The sequence below is a fragment of the Camelus bactrianus genome, chromosome 22 (assembly GCF_048773025.1).
Source record: "Camelus bactrianus isolate YW-2024 breed Bactrian camel chromosome 22, ASM4877302v1, whole genome shotgun sequence".
In the NCBI taxonomy this organism is placed as follows: domain Eukaryota; kingdom Metazoa; phylum Chordata; class Mammalia; order Artiodactyla; family Camelidae; genus Camelus; species Camelus bactrianus.
The window spans coordinates 26,333,537-26,359,334 of NC_133560.1; the positions used below are offsets into that span (position 1 = coordinate 26,333,537).

A 25,798-nucleotide genomic window follows, 5' to 3' on the forward strand; every position below is an offset into this window, starting at 1 on the left:
CAACGAGCACACCACGCCGCCCGTTACCTGGACCACCACAGGGCCCTGGACTAAGGAGACTCGCATGCCCACTTAGCAGGGCTTGAAAATCTCTACGACTAGAGAGCCACAACATCACCTAAGTGCTGCAGTTTTAACTCCCACAGCAAGCAAACACCTTATACCAGTGTGAAAGAAGCAGCCACCTGAAAAATCTGAAAGAAAAATGGTGCTATTGATATCAATAAAAAAAAATCAAGGACCAAAGGTTCTTATCTAGGTCTAGAAACACACAAGTTTTTAAAAGCTTAAGGAAAAAGAGCTGACTTAGCCTAAGAAAGAACCTCCTAACATCAGAGTGAGCCTGCACCCCCGGGGGCGGACCCCACCAACGTGGGGCCCGTGGGGCCTTCTTACCCATTCCTCTGCCAAGGGGCTCTCCAAAGCTTCGAGACATTCCCATCTCTTTTCTGGCAAAGTCTCTCTCAAAGCCTCCACCCATGCCACGCTCCATCTCTGTGGAAAAAAGTATTACCCAAGGCCTTTCCAGGAATACCATTGTTTCAGACATTAAAAAAACAAAACAAAAAACTACAGACATACTACAGCCACCAGCAAGTCAGCATGTTTGGTTTTTCTATAGAAAACCATCATTCACCCTTTATTCCTTAAAAAAGAAAGTCATCTCAAATAAATCCCTGAAACCTACCTTTAGTCCATTAAGAAGGACTCATTTACAGCTTACACCATAGTCACACAACAGGTTCACCAAGCACCCACTACCGCAGTCCCTGGCGTGGGAGCTGCAGTGCACGCAGAGGCAAAGGCCGGCTGCAGGAGAGCCTGCTCATGTCACACCTACCGCCTAGGAGGCACTTCCCACGTACCCTGCCCTGCTCGGGACCTTACATGTGCTATCATTTCATGGAATCCTCACAAGCAGCCTGCACAGCTAGATTACCCTCCACCACTACTGCCCCTTTACAAAGAAACTGAGGTTCAAATGACTTAGGAACTTGACCAAGGTCACATGCCGGATAAGGCACGATACAAAGGCTGGAACCTAAACACAACGCAAAAGCCCATGTGCTAATACACAAGCACAGCCATCAGAATATAGAAAGACGCTTGCATACGAACATGATTTCTCCACTGACAACTGGAGTGGTTTCATCTACATAATGGGGTTCCGCAACCTATTTTTTTCTATGCTGACTGCAGGAGTATGTTATTTTTCACAATGTCTTTTAAAAACAAAGGTCTTAAGTTCTGTGGGGGAAAAGCCCTGCCCCAGCTGAGACACCCTTTTATGACTTAGCACTGGCTACTTGTTTCCTTGTATATTCATTCATGTAAGCAAGACCTAAAATGTGCTACACACACTGTCTCCCTCCCATACTGAGCTCCTTGGAAAATCTAGTTTATTTATCTTGTTCCTTAGAAATACCAGGTATGCAGGTGCTATATAATGGACACCTGCTATTGCACAACTACAAAAAATGCAGCTGGAGTCCCTACATTCTCAATGAACTAAAAACAAGTCTATTAGAAACATGAACATGGAAGCAGGCTAGCATTATGAATTAACAAGAGAACACCAGGTTTTGGTGATGGTGGACTTTATAGTCATAGTTTGAATCAACCCAACTGGATCTCATAGGCTATCTGCTGGAAATGTATCTAATTAGCATGAGCCTGTGTACGGCAGGCAGAACAGAAATCCCAGAGTGGCACCATAATGAATGGAGGCTCTACTGAGCTCCTTTAATCCTTATCGTAAGCCTGTGAAGAAGGCACCCTCCCCATAAGGAAGTCATATGCAGGCATTAATGTGTTGGCAAAGGCCTCAGAATTTTATCTTCCCAACTGTCAGCAGATCCAAGAGTAGAGGGAACCCTGTGTGGACTCCAATGTACTCCCCCCAACACAAAAAAGAAAGAGAATTTTCATTGTCAAATATTGCATCAAACCAGTCATCATTTGATACTTGATGATCTTTCAATTAAAAATTTTTTGTATCCATTCTATCAAGATTTGATCTCTACTGGCCTGAGAATTTGGTTTCTATTCAGGCTAATGTCATTGGCACCTGTGACCATGTGACACACAGTGATCACTGACTAAACATTAAGTTAAGTCTGAAACATCTTCATCAATTTTTTTTCCCAGTGATTGAAACTTTCCTTGAACCCAGGGCATCCAAGGCTCTAGAGCTGATTCCACTCAAACCTCAAAACACAGCTCCAGTGTAAGAAAGTCCCTGTTCTCTGCTACAGAGGATGGACAAGGATTCTGAGTATCTGTACTTGAAAACATCTTTAAGAATACAGCGTAAGAACATATCCTCCACTGTGGCTCTCCACGAGCATCAGCACTTTGAACCTTTAACCACCAGGCTCAGAAGCGTACCAGGTGCATCCTGTTCACGAGATTATCGGAGATTTTGTCCACGTGGCTCAGCACAACCCCTGCCCTCGCTTCCATCTGCTTCGAAATCACACCACCTGAACTCCTGGAACTCCTCAGAGCAACAACCCAAACCTCCTTTCTAATGACTCACCTCTCTTGAGCAAACATTTTATCAAACCAGACTTCTTCAACTCGCACTTTTCATTTAAAACCCCATGCACAAGTGAGCTACAGGCAAGCCTGAGAACACACTGGAAACACAGACTTTTGCCCCTTCATTCCTTACTAACAGTGAGAACTTTCCTGCATCTTATCATCTAGAACAAGGAGTTTTTTCATCAGGAATAGCTACTTTCCATTTTGATAGTTAGTATCTATCTTAGTAGGGTTCTCGCTTGCCCTATACCACCTTCACATTACACACTACTATAGACCAGCAAACAGTTAAACCTAAACCTTAAAAATGCCCCATTCCAGAAAAGCTTATGTGTATAAATGAAGTAGCATTTCCATAGGTGGGGGTCAAAGAGTCCACCACCAACACCCAGAGGATTTCAGAAATACAAGTTTCTCATGGCACTCTACAGCCCTGCCGATAAAGGGGGGGCTGACGCCCATGCTGTAGACAATTCTAAAAGGCCGGATCAGGGGGAGGGTATAGCTCAGTGGTAGCGTGTGCACCTAGCATATATGAGGTCCTGGGTTCAATCCTCAGCATTTCCACTAAAAATAAATATATAAAGGGGGAAAAAAGAAAAAAGAGGCAGGATCTCAGCATGATTAAGAGCCAAGCTCTGGAGCCAGAAAGCCTGGGTCCATATCCCACCACTACGAGCCACGTGACCTTAGGCAAGTCACTCCGGGCCTCAGTTTTCAATGATATGGGGATAACAGCACCTACATGTCACGTGGTTCTTGCAAGGACTAAATGAAATAATACATTATAATTGATACTACTATATTTCTGTTAAGAGGCTGGAGGGCTGTAAGATTTAAATTAACAGTACACCAAATTCTGCAATGCATAAATGCTAAATTAAATGAATGCCTCGGCCCACAACGTGGAGACATCCGAGCAGATGATCAAGAACTCACCCCATGCTGGGCATTGGTGGTTCAGTGGTAGAATTCTTGCCTGCCAAGAACTCACCCAGTCCAGCACTCCAGGGGAGATAAGTGCTGGAGGCAATAGGAAAGCTTTAAAATTATACTGGACAATTATTGGGGAGATTCAAAACACAAGAAACCTCAGGAGTTTAGTAACTAAGAGAAGTAACACTTTCCTACTATTAAATCTAGCTTCTAAAACACAAACTTTCTCTAAGGTAATTCAGAGACATCGAATTCAGTAAAAAGTGGAAGGGAGAAATCATTTATTAAAAATGGATCTGTTTCCTAAAGGTCACCTGAGAGCCAACAGCCAGCAAAGGGTAGGTATAAGCAGGAAGGAAACATGAATCTTACCATTTATTCTGCCCATGTTCATCCCAGATCCAAATCGACCCATGTTTTCCATACCACCACCAAAGGGTCCCTCCATGCCTGAAAGAGACATTCACATTTAGCACCAGTCTAACAAGACAGACTGAACAGGAAAAGAAAAAACGTTTTTACAAGTTTCACTGAGGGCATTTTCTGCCAGGAACTTACCAGTCTTAAGGGCTTTGGGGGAAAATATGCTAGTGCCCTTGTATAAAAATCACTATCTTTAAACAGCTGATCTAATCCAACCCCCTCAATGAAGAAACAAGCAGAGAGGCCCAGAGAGATGGAATGATTTGCCCAAGGTCACAGAGCTAGTTAGTGAGAAAGCCAGAACCAAAAGCCAACACCCACTGGAAGGATCAACGGGTAAAAGTAATTTCTAGACTCAAACTTTTTGGAAACCAAAGTGAAAATTTCATGCAGGGCTTAAGAGAAAAGAAAGGAAAAAAGAGAGAAAACCATACCTAAAGTAATTACATTTGTACTTCATTTCAAATTTCTTACCTCCCATTTTATTTATTCCAAATCCTATGCCTTCCATTCCCATTCCTTAAAAAGAAAAAGTCAACGCAAACTAAAATTATGTCAAAGCAGTAACGTTTGAACTTAAAAAGCACATGAAATTCTAAACCAGCAAATAAACAAAAATATCCCTGATTACAACTGTATTTCAATTGTCACAGAAAAAAAGGATGAGGGCTCTTCCACTTCAACCATCAAACCATTACATTTCAAGAAAACTATCTAAGCCTTCAACAAAATAATCACGTGACTCAAAATTTTATAGCATCCAGTTTCATTAAATGACCAAGTTGGACAGTTTTAAACATAAAATATAATTATCAGGTACAGACTAGGAAACATGCAACTTTTAGAAGCTTATTTTAGGGAACATAGTGGATTTTAAAATCCCTTTTAAATGTAAAAATCTCCAAATAAAAAGCAATTCCTAAAAACCCCATGTCTTCCCTCCCCTCAACCCCAGACTTCCCTCTGAGGTGTCAAGTCAGAGGGTGTGGTGGTCAAATTGGTAGAGCCATCTGAGGTTATGGGCCACGTTCTGGTCAGCCCCAGAGTTTAAACTGGGCGGGAGACAAGGGATATGCAGAAGTGACAGTAGTAGGGTAGAGAGCATCCATCTTGCAATTCAAAGAATTTCAAGGAAGAAAGACCAAAGTCTGAAGTCATGAAAATGAAATCTTTCTTAATGGTATATGAATGCCTCACTGCACAGAAACGAAAATGCTAAAAAGTGAAACCTAAAGTTTATTCTAAGGGGGAGGGTATAGCTCAAGTGGTATATAGCACATGCTTAGCATGCACGAGGTCCTGGGTTCAATCCCCAGTACCCCCACTGAAAAAAACAAACAAACAAATAAACCTAATTACCTCCCCACCCAAAAAAAGTATTCTACACATCATAAGCTTTTATTTATTAGCTATTTCTCATCTTCTTAAGCAAAGACAACACTGTGCATCATGTGTCCCTGTGGCCTACGGCAGCTGTGCTGTCATGCAATGTGGCTCCCCATGCCTGCCTGCACCCACCAACACCCCAACCTCTAGAAGCCGTGTCAACACCAGGCAAGAGCCCAAGAGGCTCTGGGTAAGACTGGCAGTGCTGTGGTTCCACGGTCAGGAGACCTCCAGTTTCTGTCACTAACTGAAAGTGTGACCTTGAGCAAGACCAACTCTCTAGCTTGCCTCCTTTTATTCAAAGGCTTAACTGAGTATCTCAGCTCAGAAGGTCTTGTGAAGATAAAATGCAAAGCATAAATGGCTTTAGAAAAAAGGATTCAACTCAGTGAAAACACAAAATACTGCCTTTATCAAAATGAGTCAGAGATAAAGAGGGAATTTTGTCCCAATTAAACGGTCATTCCATTTGAACTACTTAATGTCCAATTATTCCAATAATTAACTTTAATGACTTTAACTGCCCCAGAAATGCCCAGTCAAGGCACACCGTACTTCTCACCTGCGGGCCCTATGTTTCCCATTCCAATGCCTTTATTCAAATGATTGGCATCAATAGGCTGCCCTCCTGGTCCTAACCCCATGCCAATACCACCAAGTCCATCTGAAAGGAAAAGAGAAAGTCAACAGTATAGATTCCACTTACTTAGGAAACCATGACCCTCAAAGGCAAAAAGAGTCTGTTTTACTATGCTGTGGCTGTCACACCTATTCTTCCACCAGCAAACAAACCCAGGGCCTAAACCATAATTCAACACTGGTGCATTTGGGAGCGCTCCTTAAGGCATGACAATACAGATTAGAGTTTGTGATATATCTAAAACAAGCACAGCTAAAGCTCAGTTCATGTGAAAACTACAGAGAAGAACTATGAACAACCTTCACAATAGAATGTGAACACCTATGTTTCCCTAAATCGTGAACTGAGAAAAGTTTAATCAAAAAAAGCAACTGAAGACATCAAGTGGCAAGCAGCACAAATATGCACAATCCCCACCTCCCAACCTGATGACCCAGAGGACTTTTCTCACAAAAAACAAGATTATAAACCAGCCAATTAACACACTGGGGCGCACACTAGTCTCTGACTCTACTGCAGGCAGTTTTAGTAACAATGAAGCTAGTGTATTCAAAGAACTTATCTTCTACTCAGAAAGCTTCCTAACCCGTGGATCATATCCAACCCACCGTCAACTCCACGCTCCACTAACAGGAGAGCAAGAATACAGCCTGGTCTCGAAACAGCCAAGGCCTGATAGCTTAACAAACTTGTAATGCTCTGGGTGACCATGAGTCTGAGATTTAAAGCAAGACCAGGTTTTTTAAATGGGAACAAAATGTTAAAAAAAACCTGACACCAGTTCTCAAATATTTAATCTGATTAAAATCCTTGTTCTTAAATTGCACAGAAACAGCAGCAAGGGAACACCAAGGTTAGCTACTCCCCAAGGCATTAAAGGCTTTGAAGTCAACCCACCGAAATGTGCTGGGGAGACCAAAAGTCACAGATAATGGGCTCCCTGGAGCCCAGTGCTAGCCAGCCAAGGCTGCAAAGCAGCCCTCACCTCTTCCCACTCTAAACACAAAGTCAACAAGGGCAACCACCCTGATTCTGGGCAATCACTGCAAGTGATCACACTGATTATGACAAGGAAATGTGGTCCTTCTCTTAACTGTTAACTTTCAACAGATAAGCCACGTCCAACTCTTGAAGCCACCTACCTTCCCTCAAAAGCTGTCTCTATTATACTTCTATAACACTAAACTGCCAAGGCACTAGTGTTAGCCTTCTAGTCTAGGCTCTCATTCAATTCAATCTCTGATGACTGAGCCCCAGGCTCCAGTCACTGCTCCAGACAGGAGACACTGGCTGGCCCTCCTAACAGCCCCGCCCCAATGGTCTCATCAGGAGGTAAGTCCTCCCTAGCACAGCACAAGCAGCACCCCCCACATCTTCCTTCTATAGGTCAGCTCTGCCTGCACTGCTGATTTTCCAACCCTCATGCTGCAACAGGCCCTCATTCCCACTACTGTCTGCGCTCAGGCTTAGCTGCCCTCTGCAGGCCTGCCAGATCGAGTGCCCAGGACTTCACTAATACGTGCCATTTCCATCTATGTGCTAACCAATCAACTAGCCTCCCCTGTCACAGTATAGATTTTCACCTGGATACTGCAAAAAACCCTATATAAAAATTCTGATCACTGTACCTCATATACCATAAATTCACCCGTTTAAAGTGCACATACAGTTCAATGATTTTTAGTACATTCAGAGTCATACAACCACTATCACTATCTAATTTCAGAACATTTTCATCACTGCAAAAAGAAATCCCATCCCTATAAGCAGTCACTCTGCACTTACTCCTCTCTCCAGCCCCTGGCAACCACCAATCTATTTTCTGTCTATAGATTTGCCTATTCTAGACATGTCCTACAGATGGAATCAAGGTTTATCCATGCAGTAGCATGTATCAGTACTTCATTCCTTTTTATGGCTGAATAATATTCCGTTGTATGGATTAACCACATTTTATTTACCTATTCATCAGCTGAAATCATACTGCCATGAACACTGTGTAAAAGTTTCTGTGCGGATTAAGTTTTTAGCTCTCTTATATACCTAGGAGTGGAATTGCTGAGCCATGTGGTAATAATTGATCTCTTTTGAACCCAAGTGCAGCCTGCCTTTAATTCCCTTCAGTTTCTGCTTCTTCCTTCCCCGCACTTTGAAAAATGCCCAAATACATCCTCTACGTCCTGGGCAGCCTGCCTCACCACATGGTAATGCTAACAGTCCTTCCTAAGTTGTAAATCTCTGCTTATTTTTCACCAAGAAAAATCTATAGAAAAAAAAAGAAGAAAAAAAAATTTTTTTTGAATGTTTTACTCAAGAATAGTCAAGGTAAGTGCAGAATGACATGGCACAAGTTCAAAGGTAATTGTAGTTTTCTGGTTAATATACATCAAATTCAGAATCTCAGCTATAATAATTGAGATACTTACGGGGAAGTTGCTGTGGACGCTCAGGAGGGAAAAAATCTCCTTTTGGTAAGGCCCTCTCATCCTGAAAGAGAAAGTAAATAAATCTGTCTTCCCTGCAGCACTGTTAACAACAGCAAAAGATGGAAACAATTCTCATCAACAGAGGACTGCTTAGATAAATTATGATACACCCATGCCGCGGAATAACATCCAAGTATAAAAAGAAATATGGGAGAGTTGCTACCTTTCGTGTAAAGAGGGAAAGATAAAAGACCTGAGCACAAAGTAAAAGCAAGACTCTCACACTCAATTTTTCATGCTTTTTGACTTTTGAATCAAGTGAATCAAGTATCTATTCAAAAAACTAAACTGAATGTTTAAAGAAACTAAAGAATTCCTTTATAGTTCTATTTTTTTTTTCCTGATTTTGAGTCCTAACTTGATTGCCCTCAGCATGTTCCAGTCATGCTTGTATTAACTATCATCTCTGGAACAGTCACAGCAGGCCTAATGTTTACACTGAAGTGCCTCAACAGAACTTGAAAGGCTTTCTGGGGTGGGAGGGTAGTGCATGCTTAGCACGAGGTCCTAGATTCAACCCCCAGTACCTCCTCTAAAAATAAATAAATAAACCTAACTATCTCCCCCCTAAAAAAATTAAAAAAGGCTTTCTGAATCAGACTTAATTACATTCACAACAGATACGATGCTAACTAAACATACTGTTATACTTTGAAAATTGGAAACCTATGTATATAACCATTCTCTGAAACTGATCACTTGCTCAACCAGGCTAAAGTTACCTCCTGACTATGTCAATAACAGATCTCCTGAACACGCCAACAACTGTGCAAAGGAAAAAATATCTAAAGAGCTGCATAAGCAAAAACTTATTTCTGTCAAATTTGCTCAACATACTGCCCTCTTTAACTTGAACTGATCCACAAATACAGTATAGTGGCTATGTATACACTCTTAATAACTCCATGTTTTTGTTAGACTTAAGTATGTTATAAAGAGATCCTATTAACTTACCATTTTCACATGCATTGGTCTGTCAAATAGCAGTTGCCCATTAAACATAGCTGATATTAGAATTAAGGCAATTTTTTGCAATTCTAAAAACACACACAGCAGGAAATACCTAAGAAATCCAACTGCTACCACAGTCCCTCCAAGTGCTGAATTTGAGTAATTTTGATTCTTCTTTATACTTTCAAGTATTTATTTCTACAGTTTAAACATAAAAGGAACAATAATGTTCAAAGGGGGAAAGAAGAAGTAAACCTCAGCTTACTCCTTAAGTGTGGAGCTTCTTCATTCATTAAAGCTTACGCCTCTCACCAAACCATGTTCCTCTAAAAGCACTGACATCAGTTTTTTGTATGTGTCCAATAAGCCAGGTATTCCATCATTTTTTGAAATGCCATGTTTTCTGGGAAAGATACTCAGTGACAATCTTGTCTGAGTTTAGTGACAATGTTCATGAGTGGTATTCCCAATGTAACTACAAAGATGTAACTTGAGGATCAGACAGAAATGTTTCTTCCAGATTACCAATCCACTGGAGAGATAAGGCACTGTAAGGACTTACATTTAAAAAAACAACTAAATTTCTCTCCAGTGGCACATTTTTTGGACTTCCCCCTTCAAACTAGACTCCTCTAAAAAGTTAACACTGGAAAAGACCACTCATGGACACGTGCCTGTTTTCTAATCATCCCTCTATCTATATAGTATTTTATTCCCTTAGTAAGTTTCACAGAAATGCATCCTCTCCAGTCACACAGGAACTACAGAACTACTAGTACACAAAATAACCACTTCCCCCCAACAAACCTGTATTACTGATACAATATTTAGATCAAACTAAATTCACCAGAGTTGAATTCCCACAAAAGGATACATATAGCTTGTACAGCTTCAATGGACTGTTCAAAAGTAACAGTGCCTATTCCACGACTTTTTCCATCTTTATCCTCAAGAATGTCTGCTCGGACCACCACACCAGCCATACTAAAAACTTCCTTCAGTTTCTTCCAGCCAACTTTATAATCCAGCTAATTAAGAGAAAGTGGAAGAAAATCTCATTGTAGGTATCTTATGAAAAACATTTTTACCACATTAATATGACATGATCTGATTGGAAAACAAGCACTAGAAAATAGTATGTCATCAAAATACATTGAGTGCAGCATAATTTTTCAAATAGGAATATGAAATCTGGCCTTAAGTACTATTTACTGTCTCTTCTCTGAAAGAACAATTTACATCACCTCAGACTTCTCAAATTTATGCTTATTTCATAAACACTAAAATTTCATTCCCCAGCTAAGATTTACCATTATCCTTCCCAACCCACTTTCTTTTAAAAAGTATTTCCCTTTGCAAATGACAAAGGTACTACCATTCACCCAAACACAATGAAAAGAAGGTAATGACAGTATACAGTTCTCTGCTCACACACTTTACCCTGCACCTACTTTCGTAAATACCAGGGAAACTCAGTAAACATGGCCCCAGTAAGACCATAGTCAAGCCTGTGACTTAGGACTGCAGTGCTCATTAGGGGACAAAGCTCAACCCCAAGGCTGAATTTTTCTTAAACAGATCAAGAAGATAACATAACCCTCTTCTAAGTTTTTCTTCTCAAATGTCAGAACTACTTTAACACATTGAAAAGATCACCTAAAGAAGAAAAATCAAACTTTATGAAACAAGGTTTCCATTTACTTACATTTGCTACAAATACTGTGCTTCCAAGTCTTCCAGCCTGTAATGCATGGATAATCTCATTTGGGATGTTAGGATTATTTAGGATACTGGGTGGGATATTAATCATTCCTGGGCCACCTGGTCCCATACCCATCCCACCAGTCGTAGCCATCACCTTTTGCATTGCTCTCCTGGCATGTTCACCATCAGGATCCTAAAATAAGCACAGAAGGATTATATTTAACTGACCCAGTGACAACTAAAACCATGCCTGCACAGTAAGTGATATTCCCAAAACTTCAGAGATTGAGAGACTGTTTGGAAAGCATTTCTCAAAATCTGTAACAAGAAATTCAAATGAACTAAACCACCAAGCTAGGAACAATTCCAGCAAAAGAACAACAAATCAAGGGTCTAAAATTTAGCCCTCAGCTGAACTAAGTAAAAAACAAACAAAAAAGATGGGTCAGCGGGTGACATGATTCATTGACATAATATAGAACTTCCAGATTGAAATAACATCTTCAGAGGCTTGGTATAGTTGAATCTTACTAATTCAATGAGGTTTTACAACTTCTGTAAACCATATCAGTGATTTTCCCAAAAGTATGAAAACACAGCTCTAGACCACCAAGGTACTGCAGCCTTCAAGTATTCGGGCATTTGACTCGTGTAAAGTCTGGAAAGGTCTGTGATCTCTGGTATTGACATTATTCTTGAACTCTGCCATTCTGCATGTCACCTTCAACATACAAGAGACTTTAAGCCCTATCACGCTTTCCTCTCTGAGCTCTGCCTACACTGACCTACCTCCAAGAAGAAGTAATAAGACAAGGATTGAACTTAAAAACCTCCCTCTTCCCTCAAGGGAGAAAACATATCTGATTTGGATTCAATAAGAGGATTTAAACTCACTTTAAAACAGAAAACACATGGGCTAAGAATAGGGTTCAGACTGAGTAAAACTGCAGATGTAGAATATTTAAAAAAAAAAAAAAAAAAAAGGAGTGGGGGGTGCTCAGTTGGAATGCCCCTGAGAAAACCAAAGCAGGCTGGCCTACGACAAATCACAGATTCAGGAAGACAGTCAGCAGTGGCTCAGGATGTGCTCAGCCACCATCCCAAAGGACTAACAGGAATAATGACCCTCCTTGTTAATGACCAGATTGTTCTGCTCCACAAAATGTCATCAAGGACTATTTCCATCTTTCCCTAATTCCGAACAGGGACAACTCGACAATTACAAATGGTATCCACAGTGTTTCATGAGCTTACTTCTTTGACTTTCAGTGGTCTTCCACTCAGACTATGCTTGTTTAGAACTTCAGCAGCTTTTTTCATGCTCTCTTCCATCTTGAATTCAACAACACTATGAAGATTCAAAAGGAAATGAGTGAAACCAGTCCTACAACTCAAAAGGCTCAATTGCCAATAAGTAACTAGACAATACTTACGCACATCCCTTTGGAAGAAGCCACAGACCAGTCAGAAGAGCAAGGAAATGGGGGAAAAAAAGAAAAGAAAAAAAAAAAAGTGAATTTCGATGGCAGTTATAAATTAAAAATATGATTTATGTAACAGTATTTAAATTAACCCTTCTAAGGGGAAGCTGACAGAAGTGTCTTGCCTAGCCATCCTCATTAAAAGCTCAGCTCCTTATTATCTCCTTTTCCTTCACATTACCAGCATTGCACTATAGCTGAAGTTATAATGAGCAGACCTAAATTCAGGTTCTCCAAGAAATCACACAAACTTTAGATCTGCTTCCCTCTGTACTCAATCAATTCCTTATCATACTCCTCCTAAATCCATCCCTTCCATAAATTAACCTCATCCTTTTGATTATTCTAAGCCATCTATTGCACGACAGAAAATAGTTAATTTTCTCTTTAAACTAGGCCAATTTTAAACGTTCAAGTTTTAGTATTTGTTTTACAATTTACTGGCACAAAGGCAACTTTTCAGAATCTTTGGTTCACACAACTTTCAAATTCAGCAAACAACCAAAAGTAACATTTTCTAGACAAGAACACACGTTTTACATTAATATACCACCGCTAAAATTCCATGCATAATTCACACACAGCCAATTCCTCTGTTAACAAAGAGACAATGCTGCTATTGGTCCCCAGTTATCCAAATTGGGCATCCAAACAGAATACCAAAAAGCTCTTTGGCCAGCCATTTGGAAAAGCGGGACTCCTGTTTGCAAATCCCCTCCCACCCAACTCGAATGTTTGGCAAAGTCAAACATAGCTACTATAACATGAGCACTCACTGCCTTCCTGATTTCATTCGATTCCACGCCACCATACAATTACATTTTTCATGTAGTAAATCCACAGAAGAAATTCTCTCAGACACTTACCCTTGACTTTCCTTCAGCGTCCATTAAGAGCTCCACGTATGTTACCTCACCAACTACAAATCAGTTTCCAGACGACACATAAACCAAGGGAGAAAAGCCAAGAAAACAATGGGAATTTAGAACAATCATCAGCAACCTTGTATGGAGCCTCTGCCTTATAAGAAAGCCCAGAAACACTCCATATTCTCTAAACCACCAAACTAGGCATTACAGGTGTGCAGTAAAAGTAGGTGAAACTCGTTAACAATATGTCCTTGATTTTCCTCCCGCCACAAACAAGCTATTTCCACAGATTTCCATATCAATTTCCCTGTCTGAAATACTCATTCATGACTAGAGGCAATCCAAATCTACAGGAAAGAAGTCTGCGTTATTCACTTTTTTGGGGAAGGAAGGAAAACAGTTTTACACATACACTCTCACCACTGAAAGCAGGTAAACAGCACACAAATTGCAACGCCACTGAACTGAGCTCAAGTGCTAAATACAAAGCTGTGTATATGTATATGCTCAAAGGCGCGCGCACACACTGCATGGCCAGCTACATGGGTGTGCAACCCATCCAATCGCATGGGGCCCTGCACTGACAGTCATGCACTTGGTTTAATGCTCTGTTGCTCTCTTGAAATTCTTAGTAATTTTTAAATAAGGGGCCCCATGTTTTCATCTTGCACTGTGCCCCACAAATTCTGTAGCTGGTCCTGTACACAGAGCTAGGCTCACAATTGTCAGAAGTAGGATGTTTGAATATCCAATCACAAAACCAGAGCAGCATCTGGATTCTCTTCAGTGAATTAAGCCAGGCTTTATTTTTGCTGCTCTCTCAGCCTCCCCATTAAAGGACAAAGATAAATGCAAATTTCGAGCTCAGTTTGCATCTAAACAGCTAAATAGACTCACAAGATTCTAATCTACACAAAGGGAAAAAAAAAAAAAAACCAAAGCATTTCAAAAGATTTCACAGATTTTCCTTAAGGTTTGGATTGCCAATTCATGACCACCATGACCAGATGTTAGAACCCATCAAGACAACCACCAAAATGGCTGCTGAACTTGAAGATGGCAAACACACACACACAAAAAACCCCCAGAAATTTAAAAGTATTAGCTTGGAGAAAACAGTATCTAAGCAGACTCTCCAAAGTCAAGAAAGGGCTTTTGTTCTAATACCTCAAAAAAAGGAAAAAAAAAAAAAAAGATTTTTATGATTGTGAAGCCTTCTATTCAGTTTTCAATTTGGTTTAGCAGTAGAAGGGTAAAAATAACCCTCTTAATGGCCTCCAATCCTGCCTAGTCTAACTCTTTTGTTCAAAAGATATTAAAATTATGCTGAGGATTTTAAAATTAACATACCAAGGAGAGAATGAAATGTAAAATAAGTTTTTTTTAATTTGAAGGGTTTATTTATTAGTAATATATTTGCACAGCAAGAAGGCCAAGTGTTTTGTTCAAAGTTTAAGTCTATAGCCTCACCTCCCTCATCCTTTCCTGAAATATTACAGAACCAAACCAGCACTTTGCACAAAACAGAAAGGAGAAAGAATCAAGTGCAAAGAAATGAAGAAAGGAAATAGGAGGGACTCAAATACTTTAACTTTTGGAGTATGAACAACTGAAAAACGACCACAGCCGAGGGACAGTCACACAAAGCTTTGTACATCCTTACAAAAGGAAAGCAATTCCCAAAACGTTGTGGTCATCCCCGAGGCCACGTTAAAAGCCATTTATTTCAACAGCAGCAGCCATTTGAGGATCAAGAGCCCTGGTCTCCAAGTTGAAGAAAATGCCAAATAGTGTCAACAAAGTGAAAAGACTCCAGGTTTATTTCCTGTGAGCTGTGACTACCACCTGATAACATTAAAAATAAGTCACAATATCTAACTCGGACAGCTGTAACTATAGTCAGATTTCAAATATTGTTGCATTTGAGAAGTTTCCAGTTTGTGCCCATAAAGACACAGATTATCAAAAAGCAGTCACTGCAACCTAGAAACCAAGCAAGTCCAAACCAAACTTTTCTTCTTTTCCATGGTCATAATCATTTTAACAAAAAGCAAGGTTTAGAAATTAGGACTTACTCCACATTAAAAAAAAAACACCTCCTTCCTATCAGTTAAGCCACAAGTTAGGCAGGCATGTGGCTCCACCATGAGTAGTGCTGGCCCTTATCTATTATCAATAACAACCATGCTCCTCATACATTTCTCATCTCTACCCTGAGAGACCGCATCAATTCCGAAATGTAAGCAAATCACTGTTACAGGATCCACAACAGTTGCCAATCCCTACTTCCCTACAGGCAGATTAATAATAATAAACCTTTAAATGACCATTTCTCTTTTAGTTCTACGTTATTAAAACAAAGACTTGTTTAGTATAGTCAGTACAACTATCAATAAAACTTTGAAGGCAAAATTTGCCAACTATGCACAGTCTGGTCACATTCAGTGAAATAGAAGTTTAAAAGAGCAAATCACCAGAGTAGATCAATCAGGACTGAGAGGCCATTAATAATCGGCAACAGTGATAGTCTCCCAGACATGGAATTTGCAGGTACTAACGAAAAATAATGCTGCACCCCTCCCTTCCTGAACATGGATGGAATCCATGGAATCTCAAGAGAAGGCTGCTAAGACAAATTCTACTGCAGCTTCAAACAGCAAAATATCTAAATAAAAAAAGAAGACTTTGAAAAATCTAACACCAAATGTTATCACCTACCTTTATTTTAAAATGCTCCAAGAGATCATTAGTAACTAACATTTTAGGTGGATTATTAAAAATGTTATTTCAAGAATAAAACACATCATGAGCATAAGATGATGAGCAACCCGAAAAGAATTCAGGTAGTCCCTTGCAACTGCTAACTGAACACTCCTGCACATACGTTTATCACAAGGAGTATTTATTTCTGTGTTGTCATTTACTGCTCCAGTCTGAAATGAACTACAAGAAAATAAAGTACAGGAGCCAATGCTTCACTGTAGAGAATTCATATTTGAAAATGCCTATAATTTAAAATTGGGAGGGGGGCACTCAAAAGCAGGGTATGTTATCAAACATTTTCACTTCCTAAGAGTCAATTCTCAGGTAGCCACTTTAAATGGAGGGGTGCATAGAATATGCATACTTAATTAAAGTAATTTAGAAAGTTTCTTTAATATATGGATAACTTGAAATACCACAAAATATGAAGAAGTTAGAAAATTATTAAGCACTTCCTTGCTCCTAATTCTATGACAACAGCAAAAGAACACTCCCCCTCCCTAACTCAGCCAAAAACCAACAAGCCAGGCAGGCTGTGCTGTTAAGGTTCAACCCAGGTACCCACAGGTATGAATGCTTTAGCATTAACAGGCCTTTCCAAAATGCAGGCTGGATATCCAACAAAGGATAATATGAAGGAACCAAACAGACTGGGTAGTTTTACTTAAACTGAAATAAAGTTCTGTTTCACAGGCTAACAATATAGATTATCTCCAAGAGCCAATGCAGACTTTCTACTGGACTATACTTGCCCTCTGGGCCTCAGTTTTCTGTCAGCTGTAATTAGAAATGTACTTAAAGTGATGCATTCAATAAAAACAAAAGGATTAAGTGCTTAAGAAATCTTTGCTTACACAAGTTAAACTGACTGCCGCTAACTATACTTGGGATTGACAGCATAAACTACAGCACTGACTTCCTTTCTTCCTCAAACTGTGCTCCATGTTTACTCACTGCTCCTGCAGCTCAGTCCTACCTTGGCTGCAGTTGCCCCACCTCGATGCTGCTGGCTCCCTGGTTAGGCCAGGAGAACAAACAGCCCAACAATGAGCTTTCTTCTTCCACGAAGGACTTCTCGGTAACGTGGCACAACACTGTTTAAGTTTAGAAGTCCCAAGATCACATCTTTTGCTCAAAGAAGTCTTAATTTTTCATCCAGACCTCATGGTCAAACGCTTTGAGATGTGTATCTCAGTATCTGTTCAAGTGATGAAAATCAGGTAGCTGTGAGATTGTAAATCACTTTCTAACTTGGTTTGGCAATCTCCAATTCAAATTTCCTATTATACTGGCTCCCATTTTTTTCCCCCAAATCTGGCAACTCTTCAGTGTTCACATCAGTCATTTGTTTCATGTAATAGCTCCGTTAAAAATAAGCATGGTCAAAAGGAAGGACAATAGAAATCTTTCCTTTATTCCATCATGGCACTTGGCAGGAAGCTGAAAGCTCAGGGAAAGAAAACTCAATTCTATGGGCTGTTTAATCCATGTCCCTAAATAATACGATGGGAGTTGTGGGGAGCAACCTGGCTAAAAACAAAACAAAGCTCTCAGTACCTTTTCTTTTCAAAATCAGCAATGCTGATTTCCTGACAGTGCCACCAAACAAGTTTTGTGATCCCATCCAGGGGAAAAGGCGTAAGTGGGCCTGTTCGTATCAATATATGCATTATTAGGATCTCCTAGAACGCAGTTAAAATCAAAGCTGGAGAATATACACTTGGTGTTCAAGGAGGGGAAAAAGATCGGGAATTACGGAGGCCATCTCAGGCATGACTGTCCTTAGAAAAAAGCTCTTGTCTTGCCATCTCAAAGCTACTACTTGAGGTCTGAGAGGCAGTAATTATAGGCAGTGCTGCAATGACAGAGCATTTTTCAGATCTTTAAGCCAAGGACAACTAATTCTAGCTCTTGTTCCACTAGTTTCCTGAAACAGCAGGAAATGATTTCATCAGGGATAGACTCTTAAAACGCAAACTGATATAGAGCAGTTGGCTTATGATAGCCCAAATCTCTGTGGTTTGCCCACTTGAGAGATTATTTTGAGACTAGTACTTCTAGAGTGTAAGTGCCTCTACCTGCAACTTTTTTTTTTCCTGTGCAATAACAAGTCTTCAAAAACCTTAAAACTTATTTGCAACAGATTTCAAGTAAATATTTCAGATAACGAATAACCATTTAAACATATTTTTGGTATACCAAGCCACAAATTAAATGTTTTTAAAAACCTCATAATGAAAATAAGAACATTTTAAAGAAAGCATACGTATGTAAACAAATTTCTTTAGACTTCGCATACTGAATATAACCATTACCATAAAACGATTACCTTTCTCTTATGAATCCTTTTATCCACAATCCAATACTGCTAATAATTTAATTAAAAAGAAAAGTAATTTAACCTGTACAGGGGAGCTCTAAACAAGAACATTTTACGGTTTGTTAAAAATAACAGATTTACTGCACACCTGTAATTCTAAATTACACCACCAAAAATACACTGAAAGGGCTGAGCCAGGGCATTCATAGCAGTATGCCAGGGGAATATGAGAACCAGTTTGGAAGTATCCGAATAAACCACCAGGCTGGCTCCACACTTAATACAGTGCAAAGTAGGAAATTGAGGTGAACTGCTTCTACATCCAGAACCGTCATGGCTGCTGCTACCAGCTTTAAGGCTTCCAAAACTGAATTACTGAATGGTAAAGCAGTAAAAATGTCACCTACTTTATCCATCATGCCCCAAAACTGGTTCACACACTCCTAAAAATGAAAAAATAATTTGGCCTGCAATCTCTTACAAAATTCTAACAATTGCATTTTCAAAGCCACATTCCTGGTTCTTGGAACTACTATACCTTATTATCAATGGAAGTATCAATTCAGCGGTTCAACTAAATCACGAGAACACAAATTTGGGGGTTATTCCAAAAACTAATTCGAATGAGACCCAACTGGACTGTACAGAAATTCTAAGCTTTATTGAAGCAGCAGTCCCAAAAACCAAGAACACTGCATCTGGGATGCCACATGACACGCCCTTCAGACAAAAAGAAGAAACTTCACTCTTGCCCTAGGAGCATTGGCAGGAATGATTTGGCTGATCAAGGCAGGAAAACAAATCTCACACCAAAACGTTTTTCCATCCATTTTATCTGGAGAATTACTGCATGGGAGCGGCCTACTTGACTGTACAGAGAGGTTCACGGTGCCTAGTGCTTCCGGCATGGCATGGCAATATTAAGTGATGGGACAATGATGGCAGTGGGCCACTCATTATTTCAAACCCCAATGCTAAGAATACCAATACACATACCAAAATGGCCTATCCAAGTGACATCTGTCACTGAAATGTCAATCATTTGACAAATGAAGCTCGAACCTCTTTTCGTTATGAATGCTCCAGAAAACCAATACCTTTTAGTCCTTCAAAAAGACTCCATTTAAGGATAATTTGATTCTAGGTTTCCCTTTGGGGCAGGATTGAGGGGAGACCTCTAAGCATTAGACAAAGTGTCCTCTCTATCAATAGTTTTGTCTAAACCAGGGCTGAGCAATCTCTTTAGCCCTCAGTGCCACCAGCAGGGCCAAGAATCAGAAAAGAAAGGAAGACAAAAGAAGCAGAACAAGAGTATGGAAAGAAGACATATGTGGTGTGTACAGGGGAGTGAGGAAGAGGACCCATGGGGGCAACCAATCTCCTAGGACCTCCTGGTGGCAGCAGAGCTTCAGTTGCTTCCTCTGCCCTAGGCCAGAAATCAGACACCTAGCCTGTGACTGATGTGCACCTGAAGGCACTGAACTACAGAGCAGATGCCTTTTTTGAGCTATCCAATTGCCAATCTACTCTGTTTCTCCCCAAGGTGAGGGATGGGGAAGCCTAACAGTTGAAATACAAGAAAAGGCTTTATAATTTAGAATCTGAACAGCACTTTGCAGCTACCAAATTTTGATCCCAGGAAGACATTCACAATTTAAACTACCTTCCCGCCAGAATTTTTTTTTTTAAAAAAAAGGAAAAACTTCTCCCACCTAATATGAAGAATTCAAAAATTTCCTTAACACCAAGAGGATCCCCTCAAGGTTAATCAAAGCCCTATTCGCCATGTTAAGCCAGTAAAATCATTCGTAGACCAAGGGACCATACAAACCACCCTATTTGACACACAAGTGCATGATCACAAAAAAAAAAAAAAAAGGTGGGGAAGGAGTGGGCACTTAACTCTCAAGCCTGGAGAGAACACATGCTCTACCCAGAACAGCTTCCACAGACAAAAAATAACCAAGGAATTCGCCACAGAGAAGATGACACACCAACCTTCTGACCCTGCTCAACCACTAGTACCATTACCTTTTTCTTTAACCAGGTCTTTAAGTGACTGCCATTTCACATCAAAAGGTATGTTTGTAATGAAGGCTCTGTATCTTTTAGTTGGATTGGCATATGGCTCAAAGCGATTGCCTCCTCTTTTTATGTTTTTCTCCTTCCTCTTCTCATTCTGAGCAGGTCGTTCTCCTTCACTGAATTCAAAAGAAAGAGAGAAAAAATGTCCATGTTAGCACAGTATCAAAGACAGTATTTGATCTGCCACGTTTACAATCCTACAAAGTTCCATACAACACTAGACTAATACCGATTTTGATTTGAGACACTCAAATTAATGTGGTCCGTAGAGCAGAAAATTGCAGCAGTGCACTCCTTAATACTCAACTATCAAAAAAACCACTCCCAAGACAAGTGCGCTCTCCTAGGCCTTCGCACACTTCTGTGGGGCTGCAACAGAGGTGGGAGAGACCAACTCCCGGCCCAAGGTGCTTTCTAAGACAGAAACAGGAAAAAAGAAGGGAAGATTTACAAGATTTCATGGAACAGAAATGAGGTGGTTCACATAGGTCCAATGAATTTTAGCTTTACAAATAAAAGTGTTTTTTGTGGTGGGGCAAAAAAAAAAGTTTTAAGTGGGAATGTAAAATAGTGCAGGTGCTATAGAAAACAGTTTGGGAACTGTCCAAAAAGTTAAAAACATTTAGTTAGCATAGGACCCAGCATTTCCACTCTTAGAGTACAGAACTGAAAGGGAGGACTCAGGTACTTGTACATCATTAGCAGCATTATTCACAATAGCAGAAGGTGAAAACATCCCACGTATCCACCAACAGATGAATGGGATAAATAAAATGTGATCCATAAAATGGGTTACAGCCATAAAGAGGAATGAAGTGCTGATACATGCTGCAACACAGATGAACTTTGAAAACATTATGCTAAGTGAAATAAACCAAACAGAGAAAAAAAAGAAGTTACCAGGGACTAGGGAGAGGTAGGAATGGGGCGTTACTATTTTAATGGCTACAGAGTTTGGGATGATAAAAAAAAGTTCTGCAAATGAAGAGCAGCTACTGGTATAGTCTACAACATTGTACCAACTGACACGAAACTGTACACTTAAAATGATTAAGATGGCAAACTTGACATATATTTTACCACAATTAAAAAAGATTTTTAAGGGAAAGAAACCATTCTCTACTCAACCCTCTTACTTTGAGGCTAGGAAACCCCACGTCTAAGCAACCTGGCAGATGAAAGACAGCACGCAAACAATTTCACCGTTGGCAAAGGTTGGATGCTTTTTTGGCATGGTGCTTCCTGAAATACTCTTTTACCTTTGTGTGTTAGGTGCTTCCACGCAGTAACATTTCATTTCTAAGCTCTACATGTTTACATCTGGTTTAAAGTGGGACATGAAAAAAGCTTCACAAGAAATGCAGACTTTCAAAGCACAGAACCACACATCAAAACAGAAACAACAGGCCACTGTGCCCGCAGCCAGGGCAAGGCCCTGTGCTGGCTGAGTGAAGCTGTTCCCTGAGCCACCTACTCAAGTTCAGCCCCATTTGACCACAGGCAGACACCTGTGAGAGCTGACCAGGAACAAATGGGGAGCCAGCAGCCACAGGAAGTTCCTCTCAGGGCACTGAGTCCAGCACTTTCTGCTTCCTGAGTCCTCTGTTTTCTACCAGTGAGAATCCAGGGACTCCCAAACCACAGATTCTAACAGAGATTTTGTGATCCAGAGAAAAATGGAAAAAACAAAAAACCAAAAGCCAAGACTACCATGTTAATGATTTATAAAACCACTTCTTCTAAAATAAAGGGCTGATCGTTATTCTAGGTATGTCTTCCTTGTGTGGGGGAGGGGTAGCATTCAAACACCAATGGTAGCTGGGGGACTTTCTTTTAATGTACTTGGAAAAATTAAAATTAGCAGCTTTTTGTAGTCCCCAAAGTTTTTTCTCACCGGTCCCTCATATTCAAACACAAGCATGCCAAGTGATAACCAGTGAAGGTATCACCCTAGACAAAACTAAGGAAAGCAGCTTCTTCCAGGATCTGTACTATACCAACATGCAGCGGGTGGGGGTGGGGGGGTGATAAACACACCAACTCCCAGATTCCTAGAACTTTTTACTCTGTCTACCCAGGTTCACAACACATCCTCCTCATGCTGACTGCACACAAGCAGATCTCAAAGGGAACCCTCAACTGTTGCACAGTCTACCTGTCTATGCCATATGAAACTCTTACACCAGTCTGCCAAACAGAGCATACACACTTGAGTCTCTTACTCTTGGAAGATGAGGAGGAAACGTATTAGCAACAATTCATAAAATGTAGATCAATCTACATTTCATGGGCTTACAAAAGGTCTGACTAGGAATGGATTATCATGTAACTGGTTTCTTTTGAAACCCAAATACTGCATATGATTTACATTAAAAAAACATTATTCTGACACAGGGTTAATGACATAGTAATAGTTTCAGCCTGTGTTTTCACACTGCTTAGCTCTCTCATTAGTTACAAAATGTATAAATAACTAATTACAAGCCAAAGCAGGTAACAAAGTGTCTAGGCCATATTCTGCCATGCATTATTACTGCTAAGAATAAACTATCCAATCTAACCACAGAAGCTGGGGATTTGGTTTGGGGTTAATCCATATCACATGAGAAAGCAGCTCATACGGGTTATGCCCAAGGTGTGAGCACAGCACTACTGCACCCAAATCCTTCCCTGGCTAATCATTTCCTGAGAGGTTTCCTCATAAGTAAATGGGGTAAAAAAAACTATCTCATCACTTCCAGCTTCTTAAAAAAATGACCTTTTTTGTAAATCTAATGATCACTATCAACTCTATTCTTGACAGACTTGTAGAGAACCACCCTCAAAGAAATCTCACAAGACACATATTCCAGTACAGATGATGTGATAGTTTAAGAAAAGCCCCCTTTTTTCATGTTCAATTCAATTTTCTCATTTATCTTCCAGGTAAAATCAGGAAAATATTCTTCTCTAGCCCTAAAATATATGTAACACTTAACTGTGAATCTTTTAGAAATATTTTTATAGATAGATTATAATTTGGCTACATTGATAAAATAAACTGCCTTACCCTAAATACTTCTAATTTAGAGTATAGACACTAAAAACGTTAAACACACATCTACCATACATTATTCACAACTACTTACCCAAAAGAAAATTAAAGCATATATCCATGTAAAAATACACACCTGAATGTTCACAGCAACATTATCTGTAATATCCCCAAACTGGAAATCTAAATGTCTACTAATAGGTAAGTGAATAAACTGTAGTATATCCATACACTGCAAAACTGCTCAACAACAAATAATGAACCTATACACAATATGGATGAATCTAAAAACAACTGCACTCAAAGAAACCAGACCAAAAAAGGAGAACATACAGTATGATTTCATCATATAAAACTCTAATTGAAATCTAATCTGGCAAACTAATCTATAACAGGTTTTCTTTTCTTAACCTCAACACTATTGGTATTTTGGGCCAGATAATCCTTTTGTCGTGCGAGGCTACCCCGTGCACTGCAGGATGTTTAAGAGCATCCCTAACCTCTACCCACAAGATGCCAGTAGCAGCCCCATTCCTCAGACTTGAAGAGTAAGATCAAAAATATCTCTAAGACACTTCCAAATGTCCCCTGGAGGGAAAAAAAGAAATCATCAGGTTGAGAAGCACTGGTGCATAATAATGGAAAGCAGATTAACAGGTACCTGAAGTGGGGAAAAGGAGTACTCAGGATTACAAAGGGGCAAGCAAGAAGTTCTGGGGGCTATGGATATTTTTATTATCTTGATTCTGTGAGGGTTCCATAAATTGACATTTATCAAATTGTACACTTTCAACACATGCAGTTTATTGTACCAATTATACAATGCTGTTTAAGTTTCTACTCACGTTCATTAAATTTCAAACCTAACCCCAATATAACTTAACTTGTAACTCTAGTATAAAGTAACAAATTTGTAATCTTTCAAAGAAACTGAAGCTACCTAGGCCAGCTAAATGCCTTTACCAATATGCTCCTTGCTAACAGGCTCCCAATTCTCAAGGAAAACTGTGAACATCTGATTCTGGCAACCAATCATCTACCTGACGTTCTAAATAGACCCAATATATTAAAAACTTTCTGACATTCTATCCACCTAGTTCATAATACATCGATAAAGACAAACCTAAACTATCTGTAAAGACTTCCAAAGTCATTAAAATAAGATTAGTTGTGTTTGACATGGCTTTGGAACTGTTTCACTGACTGTATTCTCTAAAAACTGATCATTTACCATGTCACTGCTACACCATACTAGAATTATACTATATGTAAAGATCACAACTTAAGAAAAAAAAAAAAAAGATTGAGTGCCTACTCCATAAAGGACTGCTACATTTACCATATCAAAAATATCTCTAAGACACTTCCATATGTCCCCTGGAGGGAAAAAAAGAAACCACCAGGTTGAGAACCACTGGTGCATACTAACGGAAAGCAGATCAACAGGTACCTGAAGTGGGGAAAAGGAGTACTCAGGATTACAAAGGGGCAAGCAAACCAGTAAATCCTTACTCTCTCTTAAGTCTCTATGGCCTTCCCATCTATAACACTCACTACTTTGAGTTTTTCAATCAAGAGTGTAGTTTGAAATGGCAACCCCAATACCTTGAAATCCTGATCATATCTTCTGAAGGAAAAGACTTCCCCTACCCACAAATTCCCTGGAAAACCATCCCTTATGTAAAATGATTCTTCACAGAAATGCTTTCAATCCTGAGCTCCTCTAATGCATTTAAGATGTGGAGAGCACTATTCATAGTACTACTCCAGCTCCAGGTCCACCACTTAACTACCCACGTGACTCAAGCTCTTTACCTCTCCGATTCTTTACTAGCAAAACCAGCATAACCTGTATCCATGGTAGTTTGCCGGGATGTTGTGAGAATCAACAAACAGCCTGACAGTAAGTAGCTTAGTAAATGTTAAGTGAGAATATCTAAGGGAGCAGTACTACAGGTGACTAAGAGGTAGGGTCATCCACCTAGGTCTGAACCACAACGCCATCTGCTAGTTGCCAAGACTCAGTTCCTTCATCGGTGAAAGGTTACTACCCATACTTACAGGTTTAAAGAAGAAACTCGGCACACTAACTGTGGCAATGATATATTCTTGTACCAGTAATTTTCTGAAGGGAGACTGATACACTCCTAGCCGTCTAAACAGTGCACATGCCGAT

General features: G+C 39.9%; 1 protein-coding gene across 14 annotated transcripts in view; it reads right to left on the reverse strand.

Annotated features, from left to right (window-relative positions):
* Positions 1–25,798, reverse strand: part of HNRNPM (heterogeneous nuclear ribonucleoprotein M) — a 38,334-nt gene that overhangs the window by 8,836 nt on the left and 3,700 nt on the right. For 2 of the 14 annotated variants that reach the window (XM_074350857.1, XM_074350856.1), the window contains exons 1-7: positions 12,325–12,478; positions 11,072–11,263; positions 10,241–10,394; positions 9,370–9,419; positions 8,356–8,416; positions 4,378–4,422; positions 3,853–3,930 (exon numbers count right to left, since the gene is read on the reverse strand). In XM_074350857.1, coding sequence (XP_074206958.1) covers positions 3,853–3,930; positions 4,378–4,422; positions 8,356–8,416; positions 9,370–9,419; positions 10,241–10,394; positions 11,072–11,263; positions 12,325–12,402 — 658 coding nt within the window. In that variant the 5' untranslated portion in view covers positions 12,403–12,478. Of the gene's footprint in view, positions 1–396; positions 496–3,852; positions 3,931–4,377; positions 4,423–5,851; positions 5,954–8,355; positions 8,417–9,369; positions 9,420–10,240; positions 10,395–11,071; positions 11,264–12,324; positions 12,479–12,503; positions 12,512–13,417; positions 13,471–20,534; positions 20,705–25,798 lie in introns of those variants that run through there. The other 12 variants (XM_074350855.1, XM_074350852.1, XM_010966837.3 and 9 more) reach the window with 11 other exon arrangements.